Below are 21,660 nucleotides of genomic sequence, written 5' to 3' on the forward strand. Positions count from 1 at the left end.
CGTAGTGTGTCTCTGTCAATCGTAATCTCCCGATTTATCCCTCCCTTTTCTCCTTGGTAACCATGTTTGTTTTTTACAGCTGTGACTCTATTTCTGTTTTGTAAATAGGTTCATTTGTACCATGTTGTTAGATTCCACATATAAACGATATCATATGATAGTTGTCTTTCTGCGTCTGACTTACTTCACTCACTATGACAATCTCTAGGTCGATCCATGTTGCTGCAAATGGCATTATTTCGTTATTTCTTATGGCTGAGTAATATTCCATTGTATATATGTACAAAATGATATTGAGTTCTAAGGAAAGGGTAGAGGCATGATCATTGCACCAAAGTAATAGCTCCACGTATAAAAATGCACACAAGCATTACAAAAATCATCAAACACTTCTCAGCCTCCATCTCGTCTATTGCAGTGGGTGGTATCAAACTCAAGGCTGATCCTAGTAGCCTACAAGGGGATATGGAGTAGAAGATAGAAGGGAAGTAACAATGGCTCTAGACTCTAAAATTTTACTTATTTAGTTGGGATTTGATATTTAACCATAGCTTCAAGTTCCTATAATAATTTTATTCAACTTGGTTACAGTATTTGTAGATTATCTTGTCTTCAATGTTAAGGAGGTTGGGATTCCCAATTTCCAAATATTCAGAGAGATGGACTGGGGTGGGCCTCTGAGTTGATTTTTAAGGAGCCATTCCCTCTTAAGAGAAATTCTCAAAATATTGCTTCATAATTATCATATTCAGCTTTCACCTAGCAAAAAATTATGGAATGGAAAAATTATAGGATCCCTGAACAGGATGAAGCTCTATTACTTCATAAGGTAGGATCTATAAAACAAAATGTTGGGTGAAAGTTTATACAATAGCATGTACAGTATGACTTTACTTGAAGAAAATGAGAAAAGTAGACGTACCCACATGTGGGGAGAAATCATTAAAGTTTTAATGGTATATAGGTCTAGATTGTGGGATTTCTAGTAATTTTTACTTAAAAAATTCTTTTTTTCATTGCTAGAGTTTTCTATGTGAGAATGCACTATATTTATCATAAAAGTAATAATTTTTTTTGCATTTGGAAAGAGCACATACATATGTAACACAAAATAGAAAGGAATCTCAAGGAACATTGAGCCCATTTATTTGATTCAGAAACTTAGATCTGGGCTTCCCTGGTGGCGCAGTGGTTGAGAGTCCGCCTGCCGATGCAGGGGACAGGGGTTCGTGCCCCGGTCCGGGAAGATCCCACATGCCGCGGAGCGGCTGGGCCCTGTGAGCCACGGCCGCTGAGCCTGCATGTCCGGAGCCTGTGCCCCGCAATGGGAGAGGCCACAACAGTGAGAGGCCCGCGTACCGCAAAAAAAAAAAAAAAAAAAAAAAAAGAGCCATCTGCTCTGGGGCCGGGTTTCCTGGCCAGTCTTTTATTCGTCCCTCTATTTCATCTTGTTCCTCCCTTCTCTTTTATCACCTGAGTTGAGGCCAGTCTCTGTGTGGTAAACAGGCAATGGCCCTGCTGTGTCTGAGCGGCCCCAGCAAGGAAGGCCAGGTCCACCTCGGATCACGGCCTCAGCTGGTCCTACCATGGGTTGTGTTTCTCAATCAGGTTACACATCAAAGCACCTAAGTGCAAATATCATCTGGGAAGAATATCACAGTGAATAATTATCTGCCATTTGGAATCCTACACCCAATTAGCTAACCAGATAGGTAACAGACGAGCTAGAAACCAGGACCCAGCTTACCGAATTTGATAGCCTAGTGCTATCAGAACTAAGGCAGCCAGGGACCTCAGTCAGAGAGCAAGGATCTGGTGGGTCGCAAGGAAAGTGGAGAATCAAGCAATGCACCTGGCTCAGAACTGGCTCAGAAAGGAAAGAAAGGTCCACATGTCACAATGTACAGTGCAGTTGGAGGAGACCCCAGGGTGAAGACTGCATATAAGTAGGGGCTCATCACTTAAATGAATCTAATGGGGCTGAAGTCATCAGTAGGCTTCTAAGTAATTTGTCTCTGTTTCTTGGCTACATTCACTGACCCCAAACTTAGGTTATTTAGTACCCACTTAATGAAATCCTCATCTATATATTAAAATTCTTCTCTGTAACCTTCTACAGTTAAGTGGCTTGTCCTTTCTTGGAGGCTACCCAGGGTGCTTTAAAACCCTCAGAGCTGACCATGATCATGACCTCAGATCATCACAGAGAAGTCCTGTCTGGGGTTGATCTTCTGTATGAACTCTTCTCTCTGCCCACCTCTTTCCCATGGGCTACAGTTCTTGGTCAACAGCACTAAGCTTCAGCTCCTCCTTTACTGCAGCTTTGACCCTTTCCTTGGATGCTCTCTGTAAACCGGAGCAATTCATGGTGCAGCCTGATCTCCCATCCTGGGAGTGATTGGTCTTCACTTTGGCACCCATATACGGGGCCACATAAATCATGGGTTTTAAGCTACTCTGGATTAAGTAGCTGAAGGAGAAATTCCAAAGGGGCTTCTCGGTAGCCAGGCCAATATCTTTCGCACCTGGTCCCGACCCTTCTAGTGCTTTGCACCTCACCCTCTCCACACTTGGCTGCTGGCAGCCAGCAGAAGCCCAAAGTCCAAAGGTCAACGCGTTCAGAGGTCTATAAGTCCCTTAGGCAAGCACACACCCTCCCTTTGTGCTTATACATTTAAACTGCAGTTTCTCTAAATGAAACACTTCATTTTTTTCCTCCTTTTTCCAAAGCCCCAGGCACTTCCATAAGTACAGAAAGGATGCCTTTGCTACGGGCACAAGTGAAGGCAATGGTGCCAGAGATCTTGCCCCGTGGGAGGATGCTTGCACTCACTCATCAAGTTACCTTGGAGTCCGTCTTTCTCAGAGATGCTCCTGCGTCCACCAGAAGCTGGCACACAGCCCGGTTCCGCTGGCAAGCTGCCTTGTGCAGTGCGGTCTCACCCCTAAATCAAAGATGAAATGAGAAAAGGGTTGGAGGCAGGAGTGAGAGTAGGGTAGAGGCAGCAGGGAGGGAAGTGAGGGTAGCATCCTCCCCCTGCTGCTCATGTTCTGTGCCCCTCGGCTGCTTTCCCTATCATCTGTGGGTGAGACCACGGCTGCAGGGCATGGCCAGGGGAGGTAGGTGAGGGGCTTAGTCATCCACCAACCCTAATATCTGACTCCAGCCTCTTTTTCAAACAGTGTTGGCTGGTCAAGTAGGCTGAGTGATTTTGTTTTAAGCGACTACTGTCTGATTTAAGTAATACCCAATGGCCCTATGAAATAGACTGATGGGTGTAGATGTGTCTGAACAGTGTGGAGCCACTCTCTCTGTGTAGTCATGTGGGCAGGGCAGGAGCCACCTAGATGGTGCACACACACAGGAGCAGCGGTGGAGGACCACAGCACAGTGCTTGGTAGACCATCTGGCCCCGGGAGGAGTATCTCCTGGGAACCCAACTTCAAAGACCCAGGAGATACCCACTCTGCTCTACCTGCTGATTCCTGGTGAGTGGCAGGAGGGGGACAGCCACAGAAGATACCTGGGAGGGATGGTAAGACTCTGGGAGGGTTCCGCAACCACAGCTGCCCCACTGGGCAGCAGGTCAGCCATCAGTATGGGGAACAGTCAAGGCAAAGTGGCTATTTCCCCCACCCCCACAGGCAGTACAGGGAGGAGGACATTCCCATTCTGAGTCTGAAATTGAAAAGACACTTAATGCCAAAGTGTTTATGGAAAATCAAATGCAGTCCTTAGGCAAACTGGGGTGAGTGATAACCTTGCCAATGGGATTTGCGGTACGTGGACAAACTCTATGTAGCAAAGGACAGTTTCTCCCTTGTCAGTAAATCCTGGTTAAATCCTTCCTACTTGTCCTCCTCCATCTCTCCTTAGCCCCTCCCCCCACTCCACTCTGCCCACTCTTTATCCCTTTTCCAATTTCACTGGCGTTCTTTAGAGGCTCAACATGGCTTCCAGGGTTAAATGCTTAGCTTTTCTTGTTTCTGTTTGGGGAATAGTAGCTATTTTGGTGCCTGGGAATGAGAAAGTTGAAAACATTATCAGTCTGGCAACCATCCACAGAGCTGGTGACTTTCTCAACCAGGGTTTCTCTTCTGAAGCACCAAACATGGAAATGGTTGGAGGGACTATGTTCTTGGTTCTCCAGTGGTTGTATAACTTGTCCCATCTAGACTCAGCACAGAGAAGTTGTTTCACTATACAAAAAGGATGCCTTAGGGCATTAGGGCTTACTTTTCTTATAAACCTCACTTGAGGAAGAGTAAATGTGATGGGTAATTAAGAGGTAAGTGCATTAATTCAGACTTCTCTGTAGTTCAAGGTGCATCAAAGCAGAAGTACCTCACTTGAAGGAGGTTCTAAATGGTGACCAGCAACAGCTACATGTGCAATCATCATGACAGGTACCATCTATTTTTATTGTGTATTCTCTGATTTAGAAGATTAGCCCTGCACAGTTATAAATACAACTGAAAGTAGACACTTTTTATCACTGACATTACAATTATCAATTGTATGCCCTAGAGGCTGCATTCTTTTCCTAGATATGTTCTCAAGAAGATAATCTAGACCACATAATGTAAGGCAACACTCACGTTTCGCTGTCTGCCATATCCAATAACTCAGAAGGTCCTAAAGAAGAGGAAAGCAAGATGTCCATCAAAAATAGTTCAAAACCTAACCATTGACAAAAAATTATAGTCACAGAATTAAAATGCCTTGGGAAGCTGAATGAGAAAGAGTATTTGGTGACAGGGATAATAAGACCACCTCCCTTCCAAAAGAGAAAGGATCCCTCTACCTCCCCCTCATCAGTCTCTCAATCATCACCAGGCAATATGTACAGAATGGGGGATAAAAAATAATGATATGGCCTCTGCCTTCAAGAAGCTTTCAGACAAGTTGAAGAATAGAATAAATGAAAAATAATTAAGTGGCTACCTAGCGGGGGAAAGGGAGAATCAGATGGACTTTAAAGACCATTTTTCATTCTCCAGCAGCAGGTGGTTTGGGATGTAATCTTACGTAGTATAGCATGAAAGCTATGAGACCATATTACTAAGTGTCCCTTTCTCTGACGTAACACAGCAAATTAAACTTAGTCAAGATATTATCCAGTCCAATCTCTTTATTTTAGAAATGGGGTAAAATTCTATTTTTCATGAGATTTCCCTTCCAAAATCTGGAAGATATGTTATATATAAACATCAAATGATTATAGATGCTTGATCAGGAATTAAAATGTTCTGTGCTTGCACATTCACAATTTCTCATTTGTTCACTAATTTATTCATTCAACCTGCAAACACTGCTAGGAATGTTCACCTTTCCCCCCAACCCTTCATACAATTCCTTACCTGCAGGTATCAGCTGACACGGATTTTCTCCACAAAGCCCTCTATCTCCCCACTCCTAATACTGCATTAAATGTCATTCCTTTGTGTTACCTTACTTTGCGTACTAACCCCATTTCCTAAAATGGTGGGAGGTGGGGGTAATAATAATTAATCATCCAAATTGAGACTATCCCTGACAAGTGGGTATATATGATCACCTTACCAATCACTCATGACACTTGTCAAGCCATGTTAAAATCACCTGCTGACTTGTCTCTCTCCACAACTAGACTCTGGAAAACCCCTTGAAGTTGTGGCCAATGTCTTGTCCACCGTGTCCTTCCTTGGTGACTGGCATGGAGCCTGGTGCCAAGCAGAGGCTTAAATGTTTGGTTGAATTAATGAATAAATGTGTTTGGAAGGGTCAAACACAGCTCTAGGTATTGAGCACTGTAAACTTTAGAAGTATGATCCTGGTGATTTGCTCTCCATATGGGCAGATATTATCATTGAGCATTCATTTATGTAACTACTTACTACATAATTAGAAGAAAGTCAGTCCTAACATCATCTTCCCTAACTATGAAAGTCAGTGGTCAGACACTGATGAAAGAAACTGAAGATGACATGAACAGATGGAAAAATACACCATGTTCTTGGATTGGAAGAATCAATATTGTTAAATGACTATACTACCCAAGGCAATCTACAGAATCAATGCAATCCCTATGAAATTACCAATGGCATTTTTCACAGAACTAGAACAAAAATTTTACAGTTTGTATGGAAATAAAAAAGACTCCGAATAGCCAAAGCAATTTTGAGAAAGAAGAACAGAGCTGCAGGAATCAGGCTTCCTGACTTCAGACTGTACTACCAAGCTACAGTAATCAAAACAGCTTAGTACTGGCACAAAAACAGACATATAGTTCAATGGCACAGTATAGAAAGCCCAGAAATAAACCCATGCACCTATGGTCAATTAATCTATGACAAAGGAGGCAAGAATATACAATGGAGAAAAGAATCTCTTCAATAAGAGGTGCTGGGAAAACTGGACAGCTACATGCAAAAGCTTGAAATTAGAACATTCTCTAATACCATATACAAAAATAAACTCAAAATGGATCAAAGACCTAAATGTAAGAACAGATACTATAAAACTCCTAAAGGGAAACATAGGCAGAACACTCTTTGACATAAATTACAGCAATATCTTTTTGGATCTGTCTCCTAGAGTAATGGAAATAAAAACAAAAACAAATGGGCCCTAATTAAACTTAAAAGCTTTTGCACAGCAAAGGAAACCATAAACAAAATGAAAAGACAACCTCCAGGATGGAAGAAAATATTTGCAAACAATGAGACCGACAGGGGATTAATTTCCAAAATATACAAATAACTCATACAGCTCAATATCAAAAAACAATCCAATCAAAAAATTGGCAGAAGATATAAAACATTTCTCCAAAGACGACAAATGGCCAACAAGCACATGGAAAAATGTTCAACATCGCTAATTATTAGAAAAATGCAAGTCAAAACTACAGTGAGGGGCTTCCCTGGTGCCTCAGTGGTTGAGAGTCCGCCTGCCGATGCAGGGGACACGGGTTCGTGCCCCGGTCCGGGAAGATCCCACATGCTGCGGAGTGGCTGGGCCCGTGAGCCATGGCCGCTGAGCCTGCGCATCTGGACCCTGTGCTCCACAACGGGAGAGGCCACAACAGTGAGAGGCCTGCGTACCGCAAAAAAAAAAAAAAAACTACAGTGAGGTATCACCTCACACTGGTCAGAATGGCCATCATTAAAAAGTCTACAAATAACAAATGCTGAAGAGGGTGTGGAGCAAAAGGAACCTTCTTGCACTGTTAGTGGGAATGTAAATTGGTACAGCCACTGTGGAGAACAGTATGGAGGTTCCTTTTTTTTTTTTTTTTTTTTTTTTGTGGTATGCGGGCCTCTCACTGCTGTGGCCTCTCCCGTTGCAGAGCACAGGCTCCGGACGCACAGGCTTAGCGGCCATGGCTCACGGGCCCAGCCGCTCTGCGGCATGTGGGATCTTCCTGGACCAGGGCACGAACCCGTGTCCCCTGCATTGGCAGGCAGACTCCCAACCACTGCACCACCGGGGAAGCCTGGAGTTGTTTTTTTTTTTTTTTGGAGGTTCCTTAAAAAACTAAAAATAGAGCTACCATGTGATCCTGCAACCCCACTCCTGGGCATGTATCCAGAGAAAACCGTAATTTGAAAAAATACATGCACCCCAGTATTGTACTATTTACAATAACCAAGACATGGAAGCATTCTAAATGTCCATCGAGAGATGAATGGATAAAGAAGATATGGTACATATATACAATGGTATGCTACTCAGCCATACAAAAGGATGAAATAATGCCATTGGCAGCAACATGGATGGACTTAGCGATTAAGTGAAGTCAGAGAAAGACAAATACCATATGATATCACTTATATGTGTAATCTAAAAAAAAGATACAAATGAACTTATTTATAAAACAGAAACAGACTCAGAGATATAGAAAACAAGCTTATGGTTACCAAAGGGGAACGGGGTGGGAGGGATAAATTAGGAATTTGGGAGTAACCTATACATGCTGCTGTATATAAAACAGATAAACAACAAGGACCTACCGTATAGCACAGGGAACTACACTCAGTATTTTGTAATAACCTATATGGAAAAAGAATCTGAAAAAGAATATATATATATATGTATAACTGAATCACTTTGCTGTACACCTGAAACTAGCACAAAGTTGTAAATCAACTAAATTTTAATAAAAAATAAAGAGAAAAAAGAAAATGTTCTGTGTACTGAACATCAAAAAAAAAGAATGAAATGTCATTTGCAGCAACATGAATGGACGTAGAGATGATTACACTAAGTGAAGTAAGTCAGACAGAGAAAGACACACATCATATGATATTGCTTATACATGGAATCTAAAAAAAAAAAAGATACAAATGAACTTATTTACAGAACAGAAATAGACCCACAGACATAGAAAACAAACTTACGGTTACCAAAGGGGAAAGGGGGCAGGGAGGGATAAATTAGGAGTTTGGTATTAACATATATATACTACTATATATAAAAGAGAACAAACAAGGACCTACTGTATAGCACAAGGAACTCTACTCAATATTTTGTAATATTGAAAAAGAACATATATAGAGAGATATATAGATATATATCTGAATCACTGTGCTGTATACCTAAAACTAACACAATATTGTAAATCAACTATATTTCAATTAAAAAAAAATGTCATTGGGTCAAGGAGAAAGGGGACTTTCACAATCCTCCTGGTCATCCAGGAGCTAAATCGCCAACTGTACCTCCTCTCTTTCCCATCTACTGGTCAATCAAGGCTGGGTGAATCTTCTCTTGCACTGTCTGTCCTATTTGTTGCTCCTACGTGTCCTATTTGACAGATAAGCTTCCTCAAAGGTCTCTGTCAGGAACATATTAGCATGCAGGACTGTTACTAAGAAAACATAAAAAAGATCTTGCAACATCCAGATTTCCAGGTTTTAAATTCATCATACATCCTGTGTCACCCCAGGTATTTCAACATTGAAGTTCACAGTCTTTCACTTGGAACTACCCTTCCTCAGTTTGTTCTCAAGGCTCCCTTTTTTTTGCATAAGCTAAACTGGTAGCTGCACGATCACCCAAATATTTCTCAGGCTCTCCCAGCTGTGAGAGCTTGCTCTCTCCAATCCTGCTACCCAGAGAGGGATTTTCTACCCACACACCTAAATCTTACACATTCTTTAAAGACCAGTCTGTGAAAAGGTCCTCTGAAAAGGCCACCTTTAACAGATGGAATCAACCTCTGTTCTCTTTGACAGAAGGAATCAATCAACAGAAGAACTCCCATAATACTTATTGGAGTCTACCCTTGTACTATGTGTTTGCTTTTCAAATGTATGCCTCATCTCCTTAAATAAATTATTCTCCATCTTTTAAATGTAAGAACACTTGGATTCTTTTTCATATCCTTCTAGCGTGTTCCCTATTTTCAGGTTCGACGAGGATTCAGTTCATTCATTTTTGTTCCTCAGTCCTGTGATTCTAAGGAAACATGAATGATGATCCACCCCCTCCCCGCCCTGTACCCCCCGAAGTGCCCAGCAGTCCAGCACAGTGATTAAGACGGAGGGTTCTGGAGCTGAACCTCCTTGGTTTCAACTCCCAGCTGTATCTTCCACTCACTAGATCTGGGGCAAGTTCATTTCATTTCTCAGCCCCTTGATTGTCACACATGTAAATCGGGATTAATAATAATATTTATCTCGCAGGTTTGTTATGAGGTTTCATAAGTTAATAGAAAAGAATGTGCTTAAAACAGTAGCTGGGACACTACATGAAATGCCTAAAGTTTAGGTATAATTAAGTGTCCTACTCTCTGACATAACACAGCAGGTTACACTAAGTCAAGATACTGGAATATCAGTGAGGGAAGGAGATATAAAAGGGTGCCTTGGCTCCCACTTACATTTGAAGTAAGTATTGACTCCAATTCTGTGTCCTGAGAACCAGTCCTCCAGGCCTATTCAATGGCTGATGAGGCATCCTCCACAAGGTCAGGAGCAAGAAGGCTTACAGTGCCCAGTGGTCCTTTTAGAAAGCTCCTTCAGCAAAGCCACTCATTTTGAAAGGAATTCCATGAACACGAGCAGCCCGGCCTCACCAGTGTCTGTTCCCATTGTTACTGATAATTGTGTAACTGAGCAGGACCTTCCCGGGACAGATCCCTCCTCCCATGTCCTCTGCTGTAACTCCTCTCTGGAGTACCTAGACAATAGTATCTGATGCACACTTTCTGAGTTGTTTTACAGATGCTAAAACCACCACCGAATAGAAAAAGTTAACTACTTGTTGATCATGAGCCCCCAGACCTACCGGCACCTAAGGATTGATAACGTTAACCCCTGGGACACTGCCCTGTTACCTCACCATCAGCCAATCAGAATTGTGCATAAGCTGATCACATACCCTGGAATGCCCCTCCCCCGCCTTGCCTTTAAAAATACTTTGCTGAAACCCTTTGACGAGTCCGGGGTTTTGGGGCACGAGCCACCTGTCCTCCTTGCTTGGCCCTGCAATAAGCCTTTCTCTGCTCCAAACTCCAGTGTTTCGGTTTGTTTGGCCTCACTGTGCGTCGGGCACACACGAACGTGTGTTTGGTAACAACTGCACAAATTTTTAGGCAACAGGGGCCTTGTCTCAGGTCCTCCTTTCCTCAGCACTGTCACTTGGTGCTCTCAGAGCTGCACCCGCAGTGGGTCCATGGACTCCGGGGTCCACGCCTCCATGCAGTGACAGGATGCTGAGGCAGTTTAATCTGTGCTAACATGGCAAGGATCTGACACTGGAAGTGGGACAAGGGAGAGAAAGAAGCTCGTTCCTCAACTTTCTGACAAGAATCACTATAAATGAAGCCAACCCAGAAGGATTCCAGAGCTGGTCATCTAATCTGCGAGTCAGGCACGCCTGGAGCTGTTTATTGTCTCCCCCTCCCCCTTAATCCTCTGCAGCTGACAGAGATGAGAAAAAGAGCTGCTGATACTAAAACAAGATCCTTTTGCTCTTCATATCCAAAGAAACTTCAGTTAAAGGTTTCAGGAACAGCTCTGGAAAGATGGACTTAATTAACTGATAGCAAGAAGGGGCTGCAGGAGAGAAAAGGAGAGGAGGAGTGACTGCCAGGTGGAGCCTGAGACAAAGCTGTGGTTTCCCTCCCTAGTTGTGTCTTCAGTGACCTACAGGGAGCTCTTCCTACTAGTACAGCATGCTGTCTAATAGTGCACTGTGTGGGTTAGTAGCATTGGTGTAAGATTTGGAGGTGGAGGTGTAGCCAGAGAAATAAAAACAATCAACAAAGACCATAAAAATTTTCCCTTGAAAGAAAAATACATGTGAAAAAATAGCAACTATGGTTTTTGGAAAAGTTAACTTTAGTCTCACTCTTAAGGGAGAGAACAGGAGAAAGAGAAAACATAAAGATGATGGAAGTCCTTCAATATATACCAATGGGGAACATTTGGGTTTGGGCTTACTTTGTATTTCATGAATACATATATCCTGATTAAGGAGTTTGAAGGAATGCCATTAAGTTGTCAGCAGAGAATTCCTGATTGTTCCCCGAATATAAAGGGAACTCTTGGCTCTCTGTCCCTCCCAGGATTTACTAAAATATCCACACTCCATTCCATAGCTAACCTGCACCGGAAGATGACTGTTGAATCTCCACTGAAGGGATATGGGTACAAATTTCTCCATGAAATTTTCATAAGATGATCACTGCCCTTCTGCAGCCCTGTACCAGTTGTCACTAGAACGCTGCATATGATACTCATTTCAAACCACCCCGTGCTGTGGTTGTTTATCCATGTCTCATTTCCCTCGCTGGGTTTTAGGAATATGGAAGGCAGAAGCCAATCTCATATTATGGATGCATTTTGGCAAGTCACCTAACTTTACTACCCTTCAGTTTTTACCACCTGTCAAATAGAGATAAGAGAACTTACCTTGTAGGACTGTTGGAAGAATTAAATGTATGAATACATGTAAAGCATTCAGAACAGTAAAGATGAGCAGTGATTATTACTATAACATTTTTCTTCAAAAGTGCATGGCACTGGGCTTCCCTGGTGGCGCAATGGATAAGAATCCGCCTGCCAATGCAGGGGACACAGGTTCGATCCCTGGTCTGGGAAGATCCCACATGCCGCGGAGCAGCTAAGCCCGTGCGCCACAACTCCTGAGCCTGTGCTCTAGAGCCCGTGAGCCACAACTACTGAAGCCCGCGTGCCTAGAACCCGTGCTCCGCAACAAGAGAAGCCACCGCAACGAGAAGCCCGCGCACCACAACAAAGAGTAGCCACCATTCTCCACAACTAGAGAAAGCCTGCGCGCAGCAACGAAGACCCAATGCAGCCAAAAATAAATAAAAAAAAAAAAGTGCATGGGACAGAATTTTTGAATGAATGAAACATTTAAAAATCCACTTGGACCCTGGCCAATATATTTTTTCTCAGAAAGAGATCCATAAGTGGAACATGGATTCAAAAAAAAAGCTATGCTATATGAGAAATGGTCTGAAAAATAAGGGAAAGAAAAATACATTGTGGGGAATACACATCAGTATTCCCTGCTGAAGGCCAGGGAAGCTTTTCTTGCTTCGAAGAGAAGCAAAACTTCACAAACCTCCCAACATGAAAAAGTGAGCAGCATGGTAAGTAGTCAGACCTTCCAGATTTCAGGTTTGCTGCCCAGTCAGTGCTCATCCCATAGGTCTTCCACTGAACTGATGCAATTTTATCATCGATCCTGCACTTGTATTATATATGATGTGTCTTTTGTCACATGCATCCTTTAATTTGCTTCCCACACCGAGGCATCCAAATCCCCTTTGCTATTCCTACCAACTCCCCGTGGCCTCTGTCTCTCTCTCTCTCTCTCTCTCTCTCCCCGGACCTCATTTCCCATTAGTTTCCCTGACGCTGCCAGCAGACCATTCCAAATCCTCCTCTGCCCCAGGACAAAAGCTGCACAGATGTGGGGAGAGCTGGCACTGGGAACTCTTAACAGCACCATCATCCTGTCCCAGCAGGATGGTGGTCGTTTCTCTCGCGGACCAGAGGCAGAAAAAGGTGGGGGGGGGTGAAAAAAAGAAAAGAAAGACTGAAGGCAGAAAAAGAGGGAAGACAAAATAAGCCATTGAAATCAGAAAGGAAATGCATGAGTGAGATTTCTATCAGGAAACACAGTAGGGGGCAGAGGGGTGGGAGCTGGGAGAATAAAAACAAAAGAGCAAAATGTGCCGGGGTGGGGGGCTGGGGTAAAAGACTAAAACACCATAAAAGTCTCTCGAAGGGCTAACACTAGGGAGGAGGGGGTGGGCAAAAGTATGGCTGAAAGGAGTTGAAAAGCTGGCGCCGCCGGGGGGGGGGGGGGGGGTGGGGTGGGCGGGGGTCTCTCAGCTGGAATCCCTCCACATCCTCCTCTCTCCACCCTGTCCCTGTGGAATTCTTAAGCTCGCTCCCTCCTCCGTTCTCTTTTCAACCCTCCCAATGCCCAAATTCCAGTTTTTCATAAAGGAAAGCAGCGTGTCGTGTATTTGAGAGAAGAAGTCCCAAAGAAGATGCGGGAAGAGAAAAATTCAAGCCTCCTGTGGCTTTTCAGAAATAACCACAGGTCCCGTGCCCCCCAGCCCCTCAGCCTGGATTTAAAAGAGCTCTGAGAAGAGAACTTGGTTGCTGAATGCGGTGTCTGGGAGAATGACTAATCTCTCACGACTCCCGTTCAGAGGGCGGCGTGCTCCTGATTGCGGACCCCACTGCTCAGCGTCAATAAACGGTGGAGAAGAGGGCAAAGCAGAGGGGAGAGAGGGGCTCCCTGGAGTACGGATGCAGAAAGCAAACAAGCCGTACCAGTCATGAGCCTTGAAAAAGGCCCACTGATTTCTCAGGACCCTTGTCGTTAAAGGCATCTTTACAGGCAGGTCTTTGAACCGTTTTTAGGATTTATATAATATGAAGACATAAAATTTTCAAAACTAAAACTTCAAGAGGTTTGCAGCAACTGAGATTATTAGGAGGGGCATCTCTTGACCTTTGGCACAGTGGAAAATTTGTATTCATTTATTTTTTTATTTACATGAATGCAAACTGATCAGACCCACCCACTCTGCAATCCTAATGCTAATTTACAAACAACGATGCCAGTCTGGTAGAAATCCCCGAACCCCAGCCTCACAGAGGCATCTTCGCAAAGGATATTTTCCATCAGATCAGGGGAATTTCAGAGTCATCATCATTATTAAATTAGGCAAGACTATTCGCTGAGCAGAGATCACATTAAGAAGATGATTACAGAGAAAGGGTCATGTTTTCTGTGTTCCTGTCCCCGACTTCAAGAACACGATAACTTAAAAGAGTTTCTGTAATTGAAATGAGATGAATAGTTCTGCAAAGATAGTTTCCAATTCTAAACGCACAGGTTTATGAAATTCTATCAGCAACTAAAGATATGAAAACAAATGACAACAGAAATGGTTGAGCCAAAGTGCTTAGCTCTTAAGGAACATGGAGAATTAGGCTGACAACGTCAAAAGATTTTACATCCGTGTTCCTGAATAACTAGAGATAATGAGGTTGATGTTAAGAATGAAATTGACCATGCCTATCAGGTTGATAAATACTAATTTTAGTAAAAATCAACTGCAATTCAGTTTCTATTATTTGACTGCAGTACTAAGAGGTTAAAAATTGCCACCCATCAATATACAGTGATCCTTGGGATGTAGGTCATAGTAAGACTTTATTTTCAAACAGAAGAGATGGATTTTGCTTCATGGTCTCCAGTCTTTCCCCCCATGTATCTGCTGGCCAACTGGAGACCCTGGTGAGGCAGACGCAGTGACCATGAGAACTGTTTGCCTGTGAGTGACGTTGAGGTGATTACAAAAATCTCAAGTGTTTTCTCATTAGTGTAAATATTAAACCACCTAATTTACAAAAGCTAACCCCCAAAATTAGAAAAATAAGCTTCCCCCTACCCCAAGTTCCTAACAAATTCCTTGTGTCCTTCAGTTTTGACGCAGAGAGCTGTATCACATTATTCACTCTTTGCAAAAGACACCTGGGATCAAAAAGAAACTAGTTTAGTATTGGAATGTCAGGCTTTGATCAGAGCACTAAGAGATTTGCCAGCTGCATTTCATGCCAGAAAGAGTGCGTGTGGACTGATCTATGGCTGAGGTTAGAAACTCCAAGTCTTATGAGCTTGAGTTACAGGGGCTTTTAAAGACCGTCTTAAGGGAGTAGAAAGAGAAGTTGGGGGGGGGGTGTGAAAATCCTTGGTGTTAGAGCTATATCATCTCAGGCCTCATCATTCAAGTCCCTGGGGAGACCCAGCTGAGAAGAGGATTTTTGGTTTTGTTTTTAGTGTAATTATGTCCCAGATATTGCATGGGACATACTTAATGCTTAAAAAAAAAAGTTGTTGTATTTTTATTTGCTAAATATTGCAGCCTTGGCTTAGGACCCTGAACCAAAGGAAAATATAAAAGCAGAGCTCCAGGGAATTCCAAGTGAGTCAGTAGTTCAGGACATTGAGAAGGGAGGGTCATCATTTTCAACTGAAGAAGACAGAGTAAGGGAGCGGGGTAGATTAACTACGGCCATTAATTATAAAGCAGAGGGGTCTATTTCCCCACCCCTTGAGTTGGGGCTGGCTCTGTGACTTGTTTTAGCTGGCAGAATGCCATAGAGATGAGGCAGACTTCCCCAGCCTGGCCTCAGAATGTCTGGAAGCTTCCATCCTCACCCTCCAGGAACCCGAGGACCATCATGCTATGCAGAAGCCTGCGATGAAGGTCCAGGTGTAGAGAAAGGCTCAGGTGTCCCAGCCGTCTCAGCTGAGAGCCCCGAACATGTGAGAGTCCATCTTAAATACAGACTCAGTCAAAACGGCAGCTCCCTGCAGCCTCATAGGTAAGACCAAGTGAGATACCAGCAGATCACTGATGCAGAGCGGATCGCAGAACCAGAGAAGGGAATGCTTGTTCTTCAGGAGAGGTAGAGAGGGGAGGAGAGAGCATTCCTAAGTTGTCTCATCACTCAAATAGACAGCCAGTGTCTCACCTAACTCTAGAGTGGTATGTGGGTATGCGGGCAAACAGTCTCATCGGGTAAAGGGCATACTCGGAGGGAGGGATGAAGAATGATCAAGACGACCAGCAGTACTTGCACCTGAGCTAGAGGCAAACAAAGTGACAGCATATATCTGAAGTTCACCTGAACTTTGTACAGTGGACATCCTGAGATCTTTTCTATTAAGAGAGAAATAACCATGGAAGCTTTGTGACCTTTATGCACTGTCTGTGGGGCTGGGTTCTAATATTTGGTTCTGCCTGTCACAAGCTTTTGGAAGAGTCACTATAAGGAAGAGGAAACACCTATGATGTGTGTTGTTGGGGGCGGGGGGGTGGTGGGAGAGGCAAGCAGAATTGACGCCACCAATGCTTTCGCAAGTCTTGCCCAAAGAGGAATGCTTTAACTGCCGGGGGCAGAATGGTCAGGTGAGCAGGAGGCAGAATGTGCACACCCCAGACGCAGCACCGGAAATACATCTAGGCTTTCCCGGGCAGACAGGCTTGGGATTCTCCAACCTAGCCTACCAGGGGGGAAGAAAGCCTCTAAGGACGACCGTCCTACTTTAACTCCCTTTTCCTCTTCCTAAACCACTCTTTCCACCGTAATTCAGGCCAAGGGTTCAAGCAAACGCTCCGTGGTGAGAAGGTACTGAAGACAAAGCAAGGTGAGTCTAATGTGACTGACAGTCTAATACTTACCTTACAAGGTCCTCGTAAAGATTAAATGATAGGATGTGCTCAGTATAAGCACATGGCCTATAACCCGTGCTTGAGAAGTGGTAGCTATGTTATCTATTTGTGGCTTTACAATAGGACTTAAGGCATCTACATACAACTGCCTTAAATTTTATGATGCATATGTTTATATATTTTTTTAGCCTGCAACTGCTTGATAACAATGACTGTAGTTTGTTTTTGTGTGTGTGCTGGTCTATAACAGGTAGTTCCTGTGAAGTACTCCACAAATATTTGATGAATGAATGAATGAATGGAATAAGACATGTTTGCTGAATTGCATAAAAAGAGGAATAAAAAGGAATGTGAATCAGACATAGAAAACAAACTTATGGTTACCAAAGGGGGAAGGGCAGGGGAGGGATCCATTGGGAGTTTGGGATTAACAGATATACACTACTGTATATAAAATAGATAAACAGTAAGGACCTGCTGTATAGCACAGGGAACTATACTCTATCTTGTAATAACCTATAACAGAAAAGAATCTGAATAAGACTAGATATGTGTTTATATGTATAAATGAATCACTTTGCTGTACACCTGAAACTAACACATTGTAAATCAACTATACCTCAATTTAAAAAAAGGAAATGTGAATGTGAATATGCTTACTGTTTACAACCTAAATATGATACAGTGAGTGTAGGCCACAGGCTCAGTGCTAGGGCTCACAGAAAATCTTCCAGGATCTCTGTGTACCTGCATCTAGCAGAGCTAGAGACCCCGCAGAAACAGCCACACCAGGGAACTGTTTCCCCTTCTTTCCTATTGTTCAGTCCTAGAAACACTATAAACGTGGGAAGCTGAAAGTATGGTCAACATTTGATATTCCTCTCATGTGTTTGTGCCTCTAGAGGACTATCAGAGGTACATGCTAAAGTACCTAATCTATAACACCAAATTACACACCCAGTTAGGACACCGTCCAGGAGGTGAACATGGCCGGCCACAGAGGACACGAGAGTACCAGATGTTTTCAAAGAGAATAAAGTGTGACTTGAGTTGAAAAGATGAATGAGACTCAAACAGAAAAAAAAAAAGGGGGGGGTGGGGACTAGAAAGATGGGAAAAAAATATGCTCATTACTCCTCAGAATGATCAGCTATAAATATGGATTAGGTACCTGCTCCCAACTAGTTAGCTTCCCAAAACATGAAAGCTCTTCCCAAAACAGTAAAGCACGCTATGCCGAGGCCACATGTGGTTTGTCTTCTAGTTTTTAATTAATCAGCCCCCAGATACCCTGCCTTGATATGAAAGGCCTTGATATGAAAATTATTTCTGTTAATGGCTTGGTTAAGGTGACCTACACGTGTAAGGGATCTGGAATCCCAGCTCCCTCAAATAAGCAAGGAGAGTCAGCTAAAGTTGGAGAATATTTCTACCATTCTGAGGACAGCCTGGATGAAAGTCAACTTAGAAAACTCAGTCTGTTTCATAGATAAATGATTCTTGGTTCGCTGTGCCTACTCACCGTGGTCAAGGATATATTTCACAATCTCCCCGTTGCCGGTTTTAGCTGCGTAGTGAAGGAGTGAACAGTGGTCTGGTCCCTGAATTAGCAGGCTGCCTCCATTTTTATAGCTTTCTATTAGCTGAAAAAGAGACATAGGAAAAGCAGCTCAGGCACAGTCCAGAACAAGGGAAACAGCTAACCGGTGATAAAATAAAACTAATGTAACAAACCACAAATGTCTCCATCCTCAGAGGACACAGAGAAAAGTCAAAGAGATGAAGTAACCATTCCTGGGTTGTGTTATCACTCAAATAGATGGCCAGTGTCTCAGCTAACTCCAGAGAGGGTATGTGGGTACTGAACAGCCTAAGGAAATGGAAACATGCTAAATTACTTGTTCCTTTTCTGTTTTTTGTCTTTAACTTTTCTGGGCGCTGGTCTCTGTCTCAAGGGAGTAAAGGGTGGAGAGAAGAATAAAAGATTCCCTATGCTAGCTCAGCGTTCTCTTGACTGAAAGAACAATTAAGTCTATAGGCAGGAATAGCTTGATGTCTGGTAGCTAAGCTCCTTCCCCGTCCTTTAGTTTTTTCTCCAATCTCTCATGAGCCTAGCTACCGAGTACAGAAGCTGCTTCCCATCTTCCTGCATGCGCTCACAACACATATGCACACGGCAGACACAGGCACACCCATGTATGTCTCCTTCCTTCATCCAGATCTGCGGCCCAGCCTGCATGCCTTCTGCCCAACGTATACCCAACAAGGCTTGAGATGATCCGTGGGATAAGAACCAGAAGGGTTCAGAGAATGTAGTAGTAGAAACCTAAAAGACTTCAAACATGAGAACAGCCTGGAGAAATCAGATACTGCAGCCTGGGAATTAGGTGGCTAAATGGGGACACAGTCTAAGTTTGTGAAATACTGAACATTATAGAAAGTGTAACTGGATCTCCGTTCTCTACACTGCAGTATATCAGAACAAGAAGAGCCTTTCTGGAGCTTCTAAAAGATAGTTTTAGGATAAATAAGAATCAGATAACTCGGCAGGATATAAGCAAAAGGAATGTGTCTTCCACCAGGAAGTTAGATGGCACATTATAAAAAATCAAACAACTCACAAGGTTGAAGAGTAAACTCACGGTTCACGCGTTCACTCCAAATCATAGAACCGCCATGTGCCAGATGCCAGTGAAACAAAGATGAATACAACTCGGCCACTGGCCTCCAAGACCTTGCCGTCCACGGGGGAGACAGCTGTGTAAAGAATTGCACAGAGACGGAGAAGAACCTGAGGAGGGTAGCACAGGGCACTCGTAGGGGATGGAAAAAAGTCAGGAAAGACTTCCTAGGAAATTGATCAAAAAGGAGTCGCTGAATGGAAGTAAGGAATATATGGGGTTTTCACTCCTAAACTGTGAAGCAAAGGAACAGGAAGAAGTAGCTAATTGTCTTCCACAAAAAGCGAAGAGAATCCTGTTCTGTTCAACTGTCTTGTCTCACAATGACACTTCCATTCTTTGTGGGCAGATCCACAGAGGATTTGGGCTCAACAGAACAGCAGAGACCCAATCCATCAGCTGCCCTGATTCTGCCTTTCAGTGGTGTTTATAGACACTGTGAATGTTAAGTTAGTCCACGGGCATTTTATGCAGCCCAGTGTATAGGAGCCACTCATGACAACCTTCACACAGGGATGATCCTGGGTTTTCTGTTCTCAGCTCACTGGTGCACTGCCACCCCCCGCTCCCCACCCAACCTCTCTCTCTCTCTATCGCTCTCCATCCCTTACACACACACACACACACACACACACACACACACACGCAGTTTAATATTTAATATTTATTGTACTTTCTACATGGGATAGAAAAATGAAAGACGATAGAGAAGAAAAAAGAAAAGGGGGAAAAAGTACTTGGGAAGGAAAAGAAAAAAAAGACAGAAAGAAAAGAATGAAAGAGAAAAACCCTAAGCCTTTATATTTGACCTCTCAGTAAATAAGGTGTTATTAAGTCATTTCTTAGTCATTTAGGAAATAATTACAACAGAGAATGAAATAAGACAGCCAGCTGAACATACTGATTTCCCATCTCTCAAATAATTCTCTACTAAGTACCAAAAAAAAGTGTGATAATACACCCAGGGACCTGGAAAATCTGTTGCCTAGACTGAAAGTATATACAAAATAAAATGAAAAGGTTTCAAATGTACAACAGTTTGCAAAATTTTCTGGTTTAGAAGCTCTGCAAGGGCAGGAATCAGGTCTTAACTCACGCCTCTCTTTCCCACAGAATCCACTATAAGGCCCTACAGGGAGTATAGGATAGTATTGGTTTAATCCACTGCTGGGAAATGGCACTGAACGCATAGGCGCCCACACTGCTTAGACAGCACTTTCCTCTTGTGGGTAACAATTCCTAGTAACGCTATGATCTGGACAGTGGCACAGGCACCACTCCCAGGATTATGTGTCTAAAGACGGCAGTTTATCAAGATGCTGGCAACCTTCTCACTATTTGTCTTCTGCTAGTAACCTGTTAAAAATGTAGCACAGAGATTTTGCAGTTTATTCAACAGATGTGCGTCAGAAGAACTTGTATACAAGGGCAGTGCTTCTCAGCTTTCTTTTAAGGCTTCTGGTTTTTCCATATGCAGTGGCACCATACTCCATGAGTAAGGCAGAGCCTCTGCCCAGGGGCAGCTGTTGATATTACAGAACAGATCAACGCCAGTGTGCGTTACACAGGGACATGTGGGCAGTCCAAGTCCTGACGCCTGAAAATAACTTGGGGCCAAATACAGCTTTTAGGGTATTCATAGATTATATTATATTTTATAACAAATATTTGCCTCCCCACTATGTTTAGCTACTAAAGAAACACAGATTAACACTATATTAATAAAACAGCTATCATTTTAGAGTCCCTGCTATGTAACAGGAACAGTCTTAAGAGCTTTACATGAATTTTACATTCAATCCTCACAATAAAGCAAAGAGAGGGGCAATGTGATTCCATTTTACAGATGAAGAAACTGAGGCACAGAGAGAATTAGGTAGTTACACAAAGTCACGTATACGGTGAATGGCAGAGCCAAGATCTGAACCCACGCAGTCTGACTTTGGAATTCGCATTCACTCTAGAGGCAAGCAGTGACCACCTCCTTCCCTCTGAACTTCCCTCTGAACTAAATTCGTCAGAAAACATGAGCACAAATCAAAATACTCGAGGCAGATCAGAGCATCTTCTGATTCACCGTGATCCCCGAAGTTCAAAACTGTAATAATGTCGCAAGATGTAGGCTCTTGCCTAGAGAATGTATTTCTGGGTATTGTCCAGGTTATTCCTACAGATGCATTCATTTAAAGACCTATCTAAAAAGAAATCTTTTAACTTCAAATTTCAGAGAGGAGGAATTCCAAGCACTGTGAGGACTGCCT

The 21,660-nt window shown here is 43.1% G+C and overlaps 1 protein-coding gene across 3 annotated transcripts in view; it reads right to left on the reverse strand.

The window, feature by feature from the left end:
* The window catches only part of DGKI (diacylglycerol kinase iota), a 450,344-nt gene that overhangs the window by 5,772 nt on the left and 422,912 nt on the right, over nucleotides 1-21,660 (reverse strand). For 2 of the 3 annotated variants that reach the window (XM_067747120.1, XM_067747121.1), the window contains 3 exons: nucleotides 18,241-18,361; nucleotides 4,600-4,636; nucleotides 2,846-2,945 (listed from right to left, as the gene is read on the reverse strand). In XM_067747120.1, coding sequence (XP_067603221.1) covers nucleotides 2,846-2,945; nucleotides 4,600-4,636; nucleotides 18,241-18,361 — 258 coding nt within the window. Of the gene's footprint in view, nucleotides 1-2,845; nucleotides 2,946-4,599; nucleotides 4,637-18,240; nucleotides 18,362-21,660 lie in introns of those variants that run through there. The other variant, XR_010945642.1, reaches the window with a different exon arrangement.

The sequence above is a fragment of the Pseudorca crassidens genome, chromosome 8 (genome assembly GCF_039906515.1).
Source record: "Pseudorca crassidens isolate mPseCra1 chromosome 8, mPseCra1.hap1, whole genome shotgun sequence".
Classification (NCBI taxonomy): domain Eukaryota; kingdom Metazoa; phylum Chordata; class Mammalia; order Artiodactyla; family Delphinidae; genus Pseudorca; species Pseudorca crassidens.